The following is a 16,085-nucleotide window of genomic DNA, read 5'->3' on the forward strand; positions in this document are numbered from 1 at the left end:
CTATGCAATTAAGTATATAAAAACTAGAATTTCGTTTTCTGAACCCAACCCAAGCCATCTTTTTTCTCAAGCACGTAGAAAAAGGTTTCCTTAAGAGGTAAAACCTAATTTATTCAGTATGTGTCTGTATCATCTGCTCAGTATAGCTGGTGATGGTTAGTATTTTTAAGAGCTACTTTTATACCACCACATAATAGAAATTACTACAGATGCAATTTTAACCAAATGTTAAAGAAACCAAAAATAAGAATGCAACTCCTTTTATTCTGAGCAAGCCTCCTACTGAAAGGCTGCTGAACTGCACGCATCCCAGCACTATGCTTAAAAAAAAAAAAAAGCCTTCTTAGGTAGCACATTCAGAAGTACTTTACTTTTGAACAAAATAATTTTCTCTTTTTTAAAGACTTTGTGTATTTGAAGAAATTTAGAAACCCAAAATAACTGTCACCAAGACCGGCAATATCTGCACCAGGACAGTAACAACATAAACACAAGTCCTGATCCAGTCGAATACTTTGATTTAGGTGTTTTGCCAATAATAGTCCTGAAGTGTTTCCTCCCAGCAAGATGCTGCCTTAATAGGCACGTTCTTTTTCTCTTGATTTTTAACAGGCTTATTCTATTTTCAATAACACAGAATCACGGAATGGTTTGGGTTGGAAGGGACCTTAAAGATCATCTAGTTCCAACCCCCCTGCCATGGGCAGGGACACAGTATTAATATATTTAAGTAATACTGCTTACCTTGAGATGTCCCCCCAGTACCACTCTGCTTCCTGCAGAGAGAAGCTGGAACTGTCCTTTATTCCATTCGTATTGACTGGAGTCATTGGTTTGGGGGGCTTTGGAGGAAGAGCTGAAAATGAAGAACAGATTAAAGAAAGGTGAACAGGGACAATAATCACTAAACTGTTCATGAGACAGTGCAGTGAAAAGGCAAGAGAAAATGTGCATCTTGAACTTGGATTTCAAACTCTCCCAAAGTAAATGGAATTCGTAACTTTTAAAGAATTCTGAAGTCAACAGCTGCGCTGTGATCCCTCATTTCCTAGTACTCAAACCAAACACATGCTTGAGGGAGGGCAAAGGGAAGGAGTATGAGTTTTCGCTAAAAGGAAGACTGGCTCAGGCATGGCTGCAAGGGCAATCACGGCCTAAACCTCCACCCAAGTTACAAAGGTGTATTGTGTCTGAAACCACAGCCTGGAGAGCAACGTGCACCGCTGCGGAAAACCTTCAGGCGCTCGGGCGTCACCAGTCCTTACGCCAACCCTGAAGAGCAAACGGGTGGGCTCTTCTACAGAGGGAAAGACACTGCCAGGGAGAGACGTGGTAGCTGGGCAGTGGCATACCCATCGTAGACCCACGGCTCACATTTCATACTGCATGTGTCATTCAGGCTCCTGTTAGGAGCAAAAGTTATGGCTCTTTGAATACTACAGGACATGAGGTGAGAAAGGAAGGTGAGAGGGGATATAAGGTCATTATTAGAGTGCCTGCACCACTCGACACAGCTGAAGTGTTTACCACTGGAAAGGGGATGCTACAAACCCCCAAAAGACAGGAGAACTGCACATCTGTGGGTCTAGAGCATATCCGCCCAGAACTCCCCTATTCTGAATTCAAGGCAGGCAGGCTTTTACTTCTGTCCTCCGAACAGGTTACACAATGTAAGGGCACACAACCCACTCAAGCTCTTTATTTGGTCAGTTTTTGCTCAAACAACTTCAGCCTGGTCTTGAATGCAAGCCCTGCGTCAGGAGTCATTCAGCAGCCGCAGGCATGCTCATGTACTGGCAGAGATTTGTCTGTCAGCAGAAATTCATGACACTATTTTCTTTGAGAAAGATGTCTTGAGTGCTCTCCCCTGCTTTGCAGAGGCCGAACGCTTCATCAAGAACATGACCACTGAAACTGAGCATTTTTCAGGCCCTTCATGAGACTGTGTGTTTTACAGGCGCAGGTAACATTTGAATTCAGGGTAAGAAAGCAGCTGATTTGCTACCAGCAAATTTTTAAGTCAGACCCTGAACATCTGTGCTCCCAGCCCTATGCCCTAGCCACCGGATTACACTAGGATCGGCGAGCAGAGCTGACACACGCTGACAACAGGCATCTTTCAGCCACACGCAATCCCGGTGTACAAGCAGAAATACAAATAAAGGGAGCAGAAAGGAGATTTTGATCTCTAGCTCCAGTGCGGAATGGCTTAACACTGAGAGGTGTGCTACTTGGCACCATCCATCCGCTCACCTCCGAGCTGCACCTCCCACATGAAAGAAGAGAAAACAGTGTTCCAACTGCAGTTCCAAATAGCATTTCATGTTGAGTATCAGACACAGTAGCTTCACTGTTCTCAGACAAACTAGTAGAATCTTTAATCGAGCCAATCTAAACTAAATCTGAACCTTGACCCAGACGTTTGCACCCTGGGGTTGCTGACCAAACACCTGATTCAGATAGCAGCATTCATTCTGTGGGACTGAGCATAAAACCACAGCATACAGGTTCTTTTTATGGGGTGAGCTGGGAACTTTCAGGTGTGCAGATATCTAGTAAGGCAATAACAGGTCTTGTTATAAAAGGAAGGTGAAAACCTTTGGATTCAGTGAAGTAGCTTCCTGGTTAGGAGGCTTCAGTTACTCCTAGCTCAACTACAGTTGTTTGTACAGCACTTAAGTATTTGCACAAAGCACCATTAAGAGTAAGACACAGTTCTAACCCTACTTTGGTTCAAGATCCCAGCCGTATCGCACTTTTGGGGGGTCAGAGGAGCATATATCCAGGCTAAGCCCGTAGAATCAACTGTATTTACTGTGCCCTGTGTGGCTCCATCTCTCCCACGCATCGCTCCTCCATCAGCAAACATCTTCAGGTCTCCCCAGCATCCCACCGCACATCCGGGCTCTGCAGCCCTACACACTCTAAGCCAGCAACAGGACACACACAGCAGTTTCGAGTCTCATCGGCATCTGCACACGGCAGTAAATCTGAGTTCAGAAAACCTGTAGATGTTCTGATCTACTCCAGAATCTTTTGTAGCTTCCGAGCCACTGACAAGCGCATGAAGATTCATGTAAAAACACACATTGAGAATTCTTGGAAAACTATACCAGCACCAGCAATTATTTCATTGGGTCTTGCAAGTTAAGGCTTGGACATCTCAAAAACTTCAAGGTATTTTACAGTGTAAAATCCTGTTTTACACTGCTAATAGGGGCTTTCCAGAAGAGGCTTTCAAGTATCCTCTAGAGTACTTCTAGAGCACTCCTCTCGCCCTTCTTGTAAGATTAAGTCTTGCTCCTTTATACACTGTGGAATTATTTAGCAGCTTTGTCAGGGCTCAGGCTAAAGCACTGGGCACAGAAAAGCAAACTAACAAAGACTGGAAAGGTAAGGAATATGGTTTTGCATATGGACACAGGGCACTAGACATTACACCAAGTCTCTTTGTTACAGGTGGGGGGGGTTTCCTTCTTTCCCTTAATAGGCAGGTATCAGTTCTCACTGTCAGGGGGTTGTCTGCACAACTTTGTTCTGCATGAGAAAACTGGAAGGAAATTCTTTTAGGGAGAAGAATAAGGTTTGGACCAGTTCCTGTAAAACCTGACTCATGGAAGCCAGTCCTTTTCACAATAGACTTTTGAAAAATGCTTTTTAATAGCTTGCACATTTTAAAAATACAAAAGTATTTGCAAGGGTGGATCCTGTTTCCAGAGAGCTATGGATCTAATTCTTTACTTTCAATACTTTGAACTCTGAGTCATAATAGATTTTCCCCTGTCTTGGATACAGAGCCAGACCCTTGCTATTGCTTTACCCAGTAGACTAACGTGCCCATCCATTTCAGTGTTTCTTGGCTGCCCTCTCAGCCTGGTGTGACTGTAGTCTGTACAGAGAACTGAGCTCGAAGGTAGCTTAAACCCCACTGCCCAGAACTTGTGATGCCACAAGAGGAGCATTTTTTTAACAGCATGGCAAGTCTACTGTAACAGAGCAGCATCCACCCAACTCCTATTCTCATAACACTGCCACAATGGGTTGCCAGAAGAGGCACCCCAAAAGAGGTTTTACTGGTACCTAGGCAATACTAACCACCCTGCTAGCAGAAATCCTGTGATGGTTCTATGAGACATTACAAAGACCCTTAGAGTCTACAGATTTTAATTTCAATTGAAAGAAATCTGGTTTCATATACCTTACTTGATAAGCTAAAATCCTACAGTAAAGTAGAATTAGGCTGACTTGAAGTCAACAGAAATGCTTTCAAGAGCAGCCGTGTTTCTTTCCATGTCACTGAGTCTAATTCTGATCTAGCCACAGGCACAATCTTACTTTATCTCAAAACAAGTTCTCATTAGAGTGAACGATCCTGATAGTTTCTTGCCTCCTTTCTCCTGGGAGAGAAAGAACATTGATCTCAAGTGATTAACAGCACAATGGATCTATCTGTTCTAATAAAGAACTTGCTGTTAGCACCAGATACACAAGCATCCTTCCCTTACCATGTCTCCAGCTCAGCTTTAGGCAGAGATGCCTTACCCAAAAGGCAACAGCTCAGCTGGACCCTTCCATTCCTGCATGGGTGTATTCCCAAGAGCAGGCTCAGCTCTCCGTGACTGCCTGACACGCAGTGAGGAGAGCAGACTGGCTCTCCCTCACGCTCTAGCGTGCATCACTGTTTTTTCTTTAGCACTTCCAGTCCCCTCTTCCTAGCTTCCCCAAGCAGCCCAGCTCGAGCTAAATCCCAATCCCAAATCAGTGTGAGTTAGAAGGGGGGGAAATAGAAACAAGCTGGGGATGGAGCGGAGGCGGCAGCAGCCAATGCTGGCCAGGCCAGGATCGGATGTTGCTGACGTCAAGGCGTGAAGGCTGCCGTGCCGGCTCCCGCAGGTAGCTTCAGCCGAGCTGCTCCGCAGAGCTGCGGCACAGCTCCTGAGAGGGAACAGCCTATTGATTAGGCTTCACCAAGGTAATTCTTTGGATGCTTTCTTGACTGCAAAAAATTGCTTTTTAAAAGGCTACTCAAGATTTAACTGAATTGATTCCCTGAAATTCAAACCACCTCCAACTCCAAGACAACCAAGAAAGCTGGCAAGTGTCTGAAGTTTAGCACTGTGATTTTTTTTTTTTAAATTAAAGTTTCTTGTAGAGAATAGTAACCTGTATTAAACCCAAGTTTAACTTCAGCAAGGTACACCATCACTTTCATGAGCTACACACTTTTCCCAGTCAGGTTTCGAATCAAAAACTTCACAAGTTTACACGATCTAAGAGCCACGGAGCCCTAAGTGCGAGGGTTTTCAATGGCACTAATCCAGGAGAAGTGAAAGAAGAAGAATGCCTCGGGTCTCCAAGTGCTACACCCCACACAGCATCCAGTCAGGCAGCCTGTTTCTTCTCTGGCTGCACTCTTAGTGCACAAGATAAACCTGCCAGTTAATTAACTCTAATTTGCAGTTTTAAGGCAGATGCCAATTAGTCTAAGAATAGCTCCATAACTTATTTCTTCCAGTGTTTTCCAAGAGCTGCAGGCCAGATACTGAAAAGCATGGCAGGTTTAAATGCAGCATTACCTCTGTCTTACCGTTATAAGTAATCACAACTACCAACAACTCTGCTGAAGTCAAGTTTAAGTTGCTCAGCACTTCCACGAGTTTGTTCACTAGCCTTCTTTCTGATTCTCTCAATCTACTCTCCTTCCCCGTTGTGACAAGGAGAAAACAGATCAAGGCGTTTCCAGCATAGTTACCCAGTTTCAAAAAGGCTGACGTCCAGCAGACACCCTACGAACTGTAACATAAAGCTTTAGAAAGTGTCATTACTACGGCAACATGAGAGTAATCCACACTTAGGCCAGCTAATATTTGAAAGACATAGTCCTTAAGGACACTAGAGTTTCCCCTTTGGAGGTATAGATGAAACTTGGAATAAAAATGTAGGCTAGCTTTTTTAAAACTAAAACCCCTCCCCAATCTTTAATGGCTCTCTGTAGTCTTACTCAGTTTCTCAAACACTCTTCTCCATTTCTCCAACACTTTCAAGGCAAAGCCTCAAAATCTCTCCTTCCCTTAATCATCTTGAATTTGTCCCTGCTGCACAAGATCCCCTCAAGACACCTAAGAAAAGCTTATGCTGAACAAAGGTGCTTTTTGCACACCGTTTCCGTGGAGTGGAGCACCACGTCTGCAGGCCAGAGCAGTAAGGCACCGCGCTCCGGCGGATTTTCCAGCTGACAGGAGGGCTGTGCGCACCTGCTGACAGCGGTTCGGTCCCCACCGCCGGCAGGTCCCTTCTCTCGGCAGGTCCACATCTCCACTCCTCAGTTCTCTTGCCAAGACCCCTTTCATAAAGTGCTGAGCACCAATGCCCTTCGAAGCTGCCCTTCCTCAAAGGGCAGCTAACACGCACGGAGAACTCCTCCGGGGACGGAGAAGGAAGCTACTCAGTTGCATTATTGCTGGCCACAGAACCTCAGGCATGCTCACATTTTTGCTCTCCTCCCCCAAAACAGGCGAGATGCCAAAGTGTAAGACCTATTCAAAGAATTGAAGTCTTTCAATATCTCATTACAGAAAACAGCAGACAAGTTGGCAGAAAGCCAGGCAGGCTTCCAATGAAAACACTCCCATTATAGCTTTGCTTGTGTTTCTATGAACTTTCATAAAAACCAACACCTTTAAGAAATATTTCAGTTTTGATTAATTGCCTTTTTTGATAAAGATCTGTTTTGTTTGAAAACTCCCCAGCTATCCAGTGCTCTCCCACACCTCCCAACCACTGTTTCACCTCCTGCAGCCTGCCAGACTTCAGCTGCACTCTGTCCTTCACCAGCACCCACTGCTACTGCACAGGTTAGAAGAGGATGCGCTGTGGGGACACCTGCGGAACATTGGACAGCCCTGTGTGAAGAGGCTGGCTCGAATTCAGAATCCTTTGGGGCATTTCACAAGCACCCCTCACTACTTTGCAAGGCTTGTTACTTCATGGGCTCGAGACAGAAGAAGTGGAAGATGCTCGCTGTCAGGTAAGTGACACTGGGGTTTTGGACTTCTCTATTACAAAGTCACACAGCATCTCCTCTTCACTCCAGCCTGTGCATGAAGTCCGAAAGCCAAAACAACTTAATTTCCCCATTACTTGCACTGCTGGATGAAAAATGGTTTTCCTTTCCACCCAGCCCATAGCGTAGCAGCTGCAAAGCTACAGCGGTGTCAGAGGTTCCATGACCAACAGGGTTGAGACAACTGTCTCAGAGTTACCATGAGGAAGATGAAAGGACAAGCCCTACCAGGCGTAATTAGCACACTGTTAATAAACTGGATACTTTTTAGATCTTTTGCCATGTTTCCTCACTCAAAGAATGTCGCTGCCCTGCATCACACGCTCGGCTTGCTTCAGGAAGGAATAGCTTTAACTCCTAGCCAGGAGGCCCAGGCTTTTACCAACTCTTTGGATGGAAGTCCGCAGCAAACATTTCGTTGCCTGTGAAAATCTGAAATATTTCATAAGAATAACTGTACTTCATAGCATCCAATGTCAGGTCTAGAAGACTAGATGATAAAAGTAAACCCAAAATGCACGAGGCAAGCAGATTCTCCTTTTCACGTATTGACTGAAGCAGTTCCTCATCAGTCTCACAGAAGGAACACCACGGCATGTTTTCTACCCCTCCACATGTACAGTCTTCAAATGGCAATTAAAAAATATTCCTGGATCAATACATGGAAGTAGATTTTCGGATAAGAACAAGGAAAACACAAAGTTTAGGATAAGCACAGAGGTACAATGATTGAGAACAAAGAACGAGCTTTTCATTGTGGAAGAGGGAGAATGAAGTCAGGCCCAGGCGGTGACACACTCTGGCTGGGAGACCTACCAAAGCCAAAAGAAAAAGCCATTTTGAATAAAAACAGCCCAGGGTTTCTTTGCCCGGATATTTCAAAGACTAACCATCCATCTAGGCATCAGGTACAAGCCTCATAGGAGAACCAATTCACAGAAATAATCGGCACTACTGAGAAGACTGATGCGCAAGAGCCTACTTAAAAACAGTAGTAATACAGCTGTAAATACATGTAGCTCTTGCTGCTCTAAGCAGCATTTCATTTCAGCTCACATCTTACAGAGCACTGTGTAAACTGTTCCTCACACAGTACCCGTCCTTGTGCTACGTCAAACTATTTTCTAGTCACCAAAGTAAAAATATTTCAACACCACCTAAATTGCTAACAGAGAGCCATCTAAATGAAGATCAAAAGGTGTAAAGTCTTTCAAATCCAGACTCCAGAAGGTGGAAAAGTATTCAGAGGGAAACTGTTGTACGTTGTGTCATGCATCCTCTTTCCCAAGAACGCCAATCCTGAAGGAAGTTCCACTGAGGCAGAAGTCCCAACCCGTGCAGCCCTACGCCATGCCCAGCAGAAGCTGAGCCTCAGGGCAGGCACGGAGCAACCTGTGCAGCCCTACGCCATGCCCAGCATGAGCCTCAGGGCAGGCACGGAGCAGTCTGGCCAGGCTCCGGCTGCACGGTCATTGCTCATGCCGAGATCTCAGGGTGTAACAAAAGAAATGGAAACCCTTCTGTCCTTAAGGACTATGTCTTTCAAATATTAGCTGGCCTAATCCATTTGGGTTGTAACAGGCAACAGAAAGGACGTAGACAACATTGCCAACGAACGTCTCATCCATCTCACCTCTAAAACATCTTCCTAGGGCAGGTGTTGGTGTGTAAGCACTACTGCACACACCCGAACCGGGCTGCGTTCCCTCATTACAGCACTTTAGCTCCACTGCAGCATTGCTGGGTTTAGGGTTTTTTGGTTTGGGTCTTCTGAGGAGAAGGCTGAAAGGAAGTAAATAATTTCTCTGAAAGATCTGATAGAGATGATCATCTCCACTTAGGGACTATGAAGGCTGAAATTTAGGATAAGTCTACAGAAGGTAAAAACCCTGAAAAAATGGCTCCTGTGGATTTTTTTCTTTCATGGGGAAGAGGAGGAAAGTAACAGAGTAAGTAGTAACTAACAGAAGGAAATGGGAGGTTTATGTTTGGAAAGAGAAAACTGATCTGAAGTACAAAAGTTCCAAAGTGACACTAAACCAAAACTCAAGTTATTCTATAGTGAAAGAACAAACAAGATGAAGGGGATATGGATTGATGGGTTTTGATTTATCCAAACCCACAATTTTTTGTGCTCAGGACCATGACGTTTTTCAAGCCTTTTCTAAATAACCATGCATCAGCTTCAGGGATATCCGATTTTAGAAACAGTAACATTCCTATGAACTATCATTAAAATAACATTTTTCCAGTTCACAAAAAACTGGTAGAGAGTCCGGGCAAGTGTTGGAAGCAGTCACAGGTTGAAGCGGTTCAAGTATTTAATCTTCTTTTTCAAAGAGCTGGATGGAAGGTAGCCACGTTGAGTGTGCCACCAGACTCTAAGCCAGGAAAGAACCTGGATCCTGTTCAGCCACAGCAAAGCTTCAGAGCACACTCTGCTTCGGCATCAGGATTCACCAGGTCAGCTAGGGTCCTTTTGGGAAAGGGCCACAACCAGCATCACTTCCACTTTGCTTCTTGTGAACTGTATGTATTTGTGTAAGACACGCCATACCTAGCCACTGTTCTTCAGAAGAACTGGAATATATTCATTGAAACATTACAAAAAATCTTTGGCTACGGAGTGGAGGATGCAGCAAAACGAAAGGACAATGAAAATCTCTTCAGAAGAGGGAACATCCACTCACATTGTTCAGGGATCCTGCACCAGCTCTTACGCTGGGGAAGCAAATTCTTGCTTACTTAGCTATTGTGCAGATTTTAACCTGTCAGAAGAAATGAGATAAAAAGCAGGGAAAAAAAAGAAAAATCTGACTCATTTCCATAGGGTCATTTAGTACACGAGCATAGGCTGTTCTTCAAGCATTACTCAGCAACCTGCTCTACAAAAACGAGTTCCAAAAAACCCAGCTAGAACACACCTATTGCTTTAATGGGGCCAAAGTTTTAGAGCAACCTGTTTCAACACAGTTAACAGTCTTTTTGACAATCATAAAGCCTAAGCTTTAAAACATACAAGGAATGCTGATGATAATATTCTTTATGCTGCTGTTTCCAGTGTTCTCGAGTTCTCTGCCCAAAAAATGACTCACTAAACAACCAACACGAGATGATGTAAGGCACCCAACCGCTTTTAGTACTGGGCACAGATGTGTGTGACCAGCTCTGCCTCTCTGTTTTCCCAAGCTGTACAGCAAAGATAAGCCCAAATAGCTTCATTCTGGAATAAGATATCACACAGGCAATGGCAAAGACAGAAGTGAGCTCTGCTGCTTGGGAAAACAATATTCCCCAAAGGAAACTCCAAGAAGAGTATTCTTCTTTTAAAGAGGTGAGGTAGAAGAACACAGAGATTAACCTGTGTCAGCTATAGGCATCATTCAATACACAGAACTGTTTGGAACAACAATTGCAGAAATAACATTTACTGATGGTTTTACTTTTCAGTATGTGGTGATGAGCTTGGTTTCTTCTCACAATGCTCTCCCATGTTTCATTTTGCATAAACTTACAGCTTTACAAAATGCAGAGCCGAACAACTCCCTTCAGCAAGCTTCCCCTCCCCAACTATTTCTACACCGTCTGAAAGCCTACTGACAAACAAAAATGTCAGCCTTTTAAAGCAGGCTCTCCCATCTCAAGCCAAACATCATTTCACTTTATATTAATGATGCTACTTTTTGTGTTCATGTATTTAATTGAAAGCTGATGAGTGATATTCTTTAACAGTTAGAGCCATCAAAATGAAAACCAAATGCAAGGAATGCAAAAGCAAGCCTGAAAATGCAATCAAAAATAATAATAATAAAAAAATGGTTACAGCAGTCACTAGATGAAAAGGCCAGTAGAGAAATCTAGGTGTAACAAGAACAGAATACAAGCATTTCACATCACTGTCCTCAGAGGAGCTAAGACTCAATTCAAACCATTTTCCAGGATACGCAGAATACAAGTGACTGGGCCTTATTTATTCCCTGCTCTACCCCAAAACAGTCTGCATGAAATTCCCTTCTGTAATAACGAAACTCTCAACCCCAAGGATCTGCTTTTTTTGAAACATGACTTTCAGCAAGACTTAAATTTGTGACAAAGACGGTTGCTGCTACAGTGCTGCCATCCTGATTGCATGTGCTAGTAGAACTATTTTTTTAAAATGTGTAGGACCAGAACTTTGATAAGCTGCTGGAGTCAGCTCAGATAAGCTGAAGGACAACACTGACAATGCTATTGCAATTTGCACTCCCACTGGAGAACGAGCCAGGCACAGAGACGCAGTGTTCACCTACATCAAGTTACTGCGTACCACAAACCCCGTTTGAGAAGCCACATTCAGTTTCCACTGTAACATTGATAATGATACAGCAGGGCTGGTCCCCGGGTAACCACTGCCCTCGAGATCAGAACCCCGTGTTTTCCAAATTACAATTACAGCATCGCTCCCCTAAAACAAGGGTTGTCAAATTATATGAGAAGAAAATAGAAACTCTAGTGAATAAATACACTTTTGCTCTTGGATCCTTGCCTCACTCATACAACGGCAGTGCTGCTTTTGCAAAGTAGACTAAGTAGCCTATAGATTATTCCTGCCTCCCTCCAACCACCCCCTCCATTAGTAAAAGATTTTGTAACAGCAGCATTGTTACAGCTGCTCTCAGCACATGAGGCAAAGAGTAATAATCTTGAAAAAGATGGTTGGGTTAAGTTATAAATGCAGTCTGTCACACCTGGCCCTACCAGGACTCAAGAAGGTAGCTTGCATATAGCTTTAGGACAAACACTTACTCTATTATCTGCTCATAAATCGACAGAGCCCATTCTGCATTAGTCAGCCTACGTTAAACTTGTGGTTTTCTTCATAACCAACACAAATGAAACTAACCTCTAATTTGTAGTTGAGCCAAATATCTTTGCTGACATCTGTGTCTGAAATCCCAGTGGAACATTCTTACTGATTTTCATCCAACTGTGACAAAACGTATTCAGTGATCACACATTTTATCATCAACATAACTGATAACATATCCCAGATCTACAGAGGGAAGGACATTACTTAGTCCTACTGATTAGAAGCGAGGTAATACCAGAGTACTTAAAGCACGAGTACCTATGTAACTTTTGCAGTCAATTCAACATCTTCTGTTCAAAAACTGAACTTACAGCAGTAACAACTTTTTACAGACCTGAACAGATGTCGTTAAACAAAAACTAAGTTCAATCCAGCAACCTATTTCCTTGTCTTTTCAGACAGCGAGGCCCACAGCAAGAACAAACGTGCAAGTGAACCCCTGACAGCCAGTTTCCTGATGCCAGAAGCAGCATGTGATGCTGCTATGGCCATAATGCTCTAAATTAATCCTGATTAGAAAGTTTAGAAGCTGCTGTGGTAGCTGTATGCAACTGATGGTTCCAGTTTCATCTTTAGACACTAACAGTTATTTAGTTGCACCTAGTATTATTTGCCATATAGAGAACTTACCTCATGCCAGCGATACATTTTATTATGCCAAAAGCCATCAAGCAGAAGGAAAAAGCATCAGGGAACAGGAGTCTCCCTGCTGGCTGTCACCGCTTGCTCCAGTGGTAGCTGTGCTTTGCAAGGCTGGCATATCGAATCCCTACTCCCACTTCTCCGTTTAGGAAAACTGTCCCACTCCTATGTCTAGGATGGACTAAAACCTAGCAGAAAGCTAGCAATCCCTTGTTGCCTGACCCTGCCTCTGCTGGAGCTGGAAAAAAACTGCTGCATGGGAGAGGCATCAACTTTATTATTTTTGAACTTCGGAGCAAGCTCTCCAGCACACAGGCTTCGGGACCTGCTCTGAGCATCCATGCCCTGGGCAGAAGGCACGGGCACACTGATAAGCTGGTGCAGGTGCACTGAGGCCTGACATAAGCTACGGCTGCGCTGCAGGCTGCCTGCCATCACAGGATTTTATTTCTGCCTTATTACTGGGCAACGCTAAGGTGGGTATGAAGACAGCCTGCCAAGATAAATCAAAAGATCTACTGCCCAGAAACAAGAAACAGTATCCCCACCCTTGACTTAGAGGTTAGGGGTGACACTGGACATCACGTTCACCTTGCTTTTGTGTTCTGCCTGAAGTATAGAGGCACTGAAACGTAATCACGAGTGGCCGTGGGTGATTTGAGACACTCGGCTCCCGGTGTCAGCAGATGCCCCAGTCCCGCAGAATAAAGACCAACCGGGGACCTCTTCGCGCAAGTTCTGCAAACAAAAGACCGTGGTGCTGCCTCCTTTGCCAGCGGGGCCGCTCGCTGTGTATTGTTCGTTTGCACGCTGCGGAGAAAACATCTTGCCACCATTCAGCTGCTCAGGAGCTCCAGCCGCCGCACGGGGGAATGCTATACTGAAAGCCTTCACAAATTTTTGTTGGAAGCGGGCCAAATGGAGTTGTGGTTGTTACCGGGTGCAAACGCAGGGACTTTATCCCAAGGCATGCCGCGCGTTTAAGTCTTCCAAATAAATTCCTCCACGCTCCCCTTAGGGATGACCGATCATCCCAGAGCAGAAAATGCTTTCCCACCTCACCTCCGGACGAGGAAAAAGCAGACCACCTCTGCCACACTCTCCCTGCAAATTTAAAAGTTGTAGCTCGATGAAATCGGGACATACACATGGGAATCATCCCGTGCATCCCATGCAAGCCATCCTCTGGCTTCTCTAGTTTGAAAGACAAAGTTACTGAGTGCTCCAGGGATCAGCACGTAACATTAAGTCCTTTTGCTAACTGGTGTTTGGACCGTGCAGAGCCTTGATCCCTGACAACGGGGCTTCAGTGGCAGAAATAACGGCATTGTTAATGAAAGCATCGCTGCTTCTTAACTTAAATTTCATAAGGCTGCATGGCCCAATTCCTGCAGAAATACTGGAAAGTTGTTTTCTGACCAGTTCAGTTAGACCAGCCCCTTTCAGCAGCCTCCTCACACTAAGCTATTCAAGGAGCTTTATTGGTTTTTGGTTTTTTTTAAAAAACAATTGGTGTGGGCTTATTTGTTAAGTCACCTACAACGGCACTCGGGTTTTAGTTCACTTGATACAAGCAAATTCAAATATCAACCTCATGAATAGTTAAAATCAAGAGCATTTACAAGAAAGATACCTTCTGAAATTCACAGGAACAGATTTGACTGAACTTCAGGCTTTCAAGAGTAACATCTAAAAATAGGTAGTGTCAGCTATGCAAGAATTTAACGAGTAGCAGCCAGTATTGTGCATCTGAGATCTGTCCAGTTTTTAAAGCCTCAGTTACCAGAGGAAGTGAGTACAGGTCCTTGAGATCCAAAAATCTCAGGATGATCACCTCCTCCTGTTTTAACTGAGGTACCACGTACCTAAGGAGAGAAAAAAAGAGCTCACTGCGCTGAAACAAAGAGACTAAACCACACTTGGAGATAGAAGCCACGGTTCAAGCACACGCCGAGAAGTCTAACAGTACCGGCACACAGAAGCCACCGCTCAGAAGCACTTACTTGCTATCAGTTTCTCTGCAGGCTAAGATTTTGATGCATATTTTACTATACTTTCTGGCTGTATAGATCAGAGACCTGAGGGCATAAAGGCTCTTCAATTACCTTATTGCACTCAGCCTTTTAGACTCTTACAGGTATAGATACGGTTCCAACAGCACCCATTTATGCTTAGTTTAATTCATTACCAAAGAACGAATCAACCTCTCCTCCTTGTAAGCCTTCCCTCACTCTGCAGACAAAGGAAACTTTCTGTCCCACCTAAAAACTTCAGGCAAGCAAGGGGACGATGTATTGGATGTATTTCTTCATTTTCAGCACTGGCAATCCATGGGGGGGGCAGGGGAAGAGTTGCATCAAACCCTTTTGAACAAGGTTATTAAGCGTTATCAAAGTAACAGTGCCTCCAGGGATGGATTCCAGGCTGTTTCCAAGTATTATCCCCCTCCCAACACCAAAATCCAGCGAAAACGTACACCTCGTGTCAGTGCTGGAAGAGAGCTGGCGAGAAAAGGGTCTCGGGGGCTGTAAAAGCGATTCAGCTGGAAGTGAAGGGAGGTAGGTAAATCACTGCCATCAAAGTGTTAGGGGCACATAAAGGCACGCAGGTGAAGAGGCTAATAAAACCGCTCCTCTACAAGTGAACACAGTCGAAATATACAGGGTTTAATAAAGGTTTAAGAAAAAAAAAAAAAACAGGAGACTGGGAAGAGGGGCTGCGAGCAGCTCTCCTCCTGCCACCTCCCAAAAGGGACCATAAATTGCAGTTACCCTCCCAAGCCCCAAAAACCCGTAAAAAAAAATACTTTTGCCCAGGAGACAGCAGGTTCAAGTCCCTGGAAAGTTTACTCAAAGTTTATATATATATATTTTTTTTCCCCCTCCCCCTCTGCAGATTCCCCCTCCTTTTTCAAACGGGAAAACGCCTGCGAGGAGGATGGAGGACGGGCTGGGGAAGAAGGCAGGAATGAATGGCAGCCGGGCTTCGGCTCCCTACCTGGAGGGTCCATTTCAATGTAAAATATCAGCTCAGTGGAATAGGGCATCATCACTTCCCTCCAGTCCGTGTCATCGCGGTCCATATCCCACACCGTGTTGTACATCGCGACAGGCAAGTCCCGGCAGGTTTATAAATAAGGTTGGCTTTCTCGGCTTTTAACGGAGAAACAAAAAAAAAAAAAAAAAAAAAAAAAAAAAAGCGGGGAGGGTGGGTAGGGGACGACAAAAAAAAGCGGAAAAGAATCCACCCTGCTCTAAAATAACACGTCTAGCTAAAAAAAAAAAATAAAAAAATCACAAAATTGAGCTTAATTTAAAAAACCCCACCACACGAGCCACCTCAGCAGCTGCCCTGCAGGAACTCAGATAGGTAGTTATAGGTATCAAATAGATACGGAGTGCTTCTTTTTGTTTAAAAAGACACCTTTCCACAGAAAAGCCACTTTCCTGAATTCTCTCTCAAAATCGCCATTTTCGGGGTATTTTTAAAACCCGGCGCCGAAAAGCGAAACAAAACCGCCGCACAAAAGCG

The 16,085-nt window shown here is 44.3% G+C and overlaps 1 protein-coding gene across 1 annotated transcript in view; it reads right to left on the minus strand.

Moving 5' to 3' along the window:
• Positions 1 to 15,719, minus strand: part of PIK3R3 (phosphoinositide-3-kinase, regulatory subunit 3 (gamma)) — a 25,246-nt gene extending 9,527 nt beyond the window's left edge. Inside the window, exons 1-2 of the mRNA XM_010150640.1 lie at positions 15,552 to 15,719; positions 745 to 856 (exon numbers count right to left, since the gene is read on the minus strand). Coding sequence (XP_010148942.1) covers positions 745 to 856; positions 15,552 to 15,657 — 218 coding nt within the window. The 5' untranslated portion in view covers positions 15,658 to 15,719. The remainder of the gene's footprint in view (positions 1 to 744; positions 857 to 15,551) is intronic.
• Between the last annotated feature and the right edge of the window lie 366 nt (positions 15,720 to 16,085).

This window comes from Eurypyga helias, unplaced genomic scaffold (genome assembly GCF_000690775.1).
Source record: "Eurypyga helias isolate BGI_N326 unplaced genomic scaffold, ASM69077v1 scaffold21384, whole genome shotgun sequence".
In the NCBI taxonomy this organism is placed as follows: domain Eukaryota; kingdom Metazoa; phylum Chordata; class Aves; order Eurypygiformes; family Eurypygidae; genus Eurypyga; species Eurypyga helias.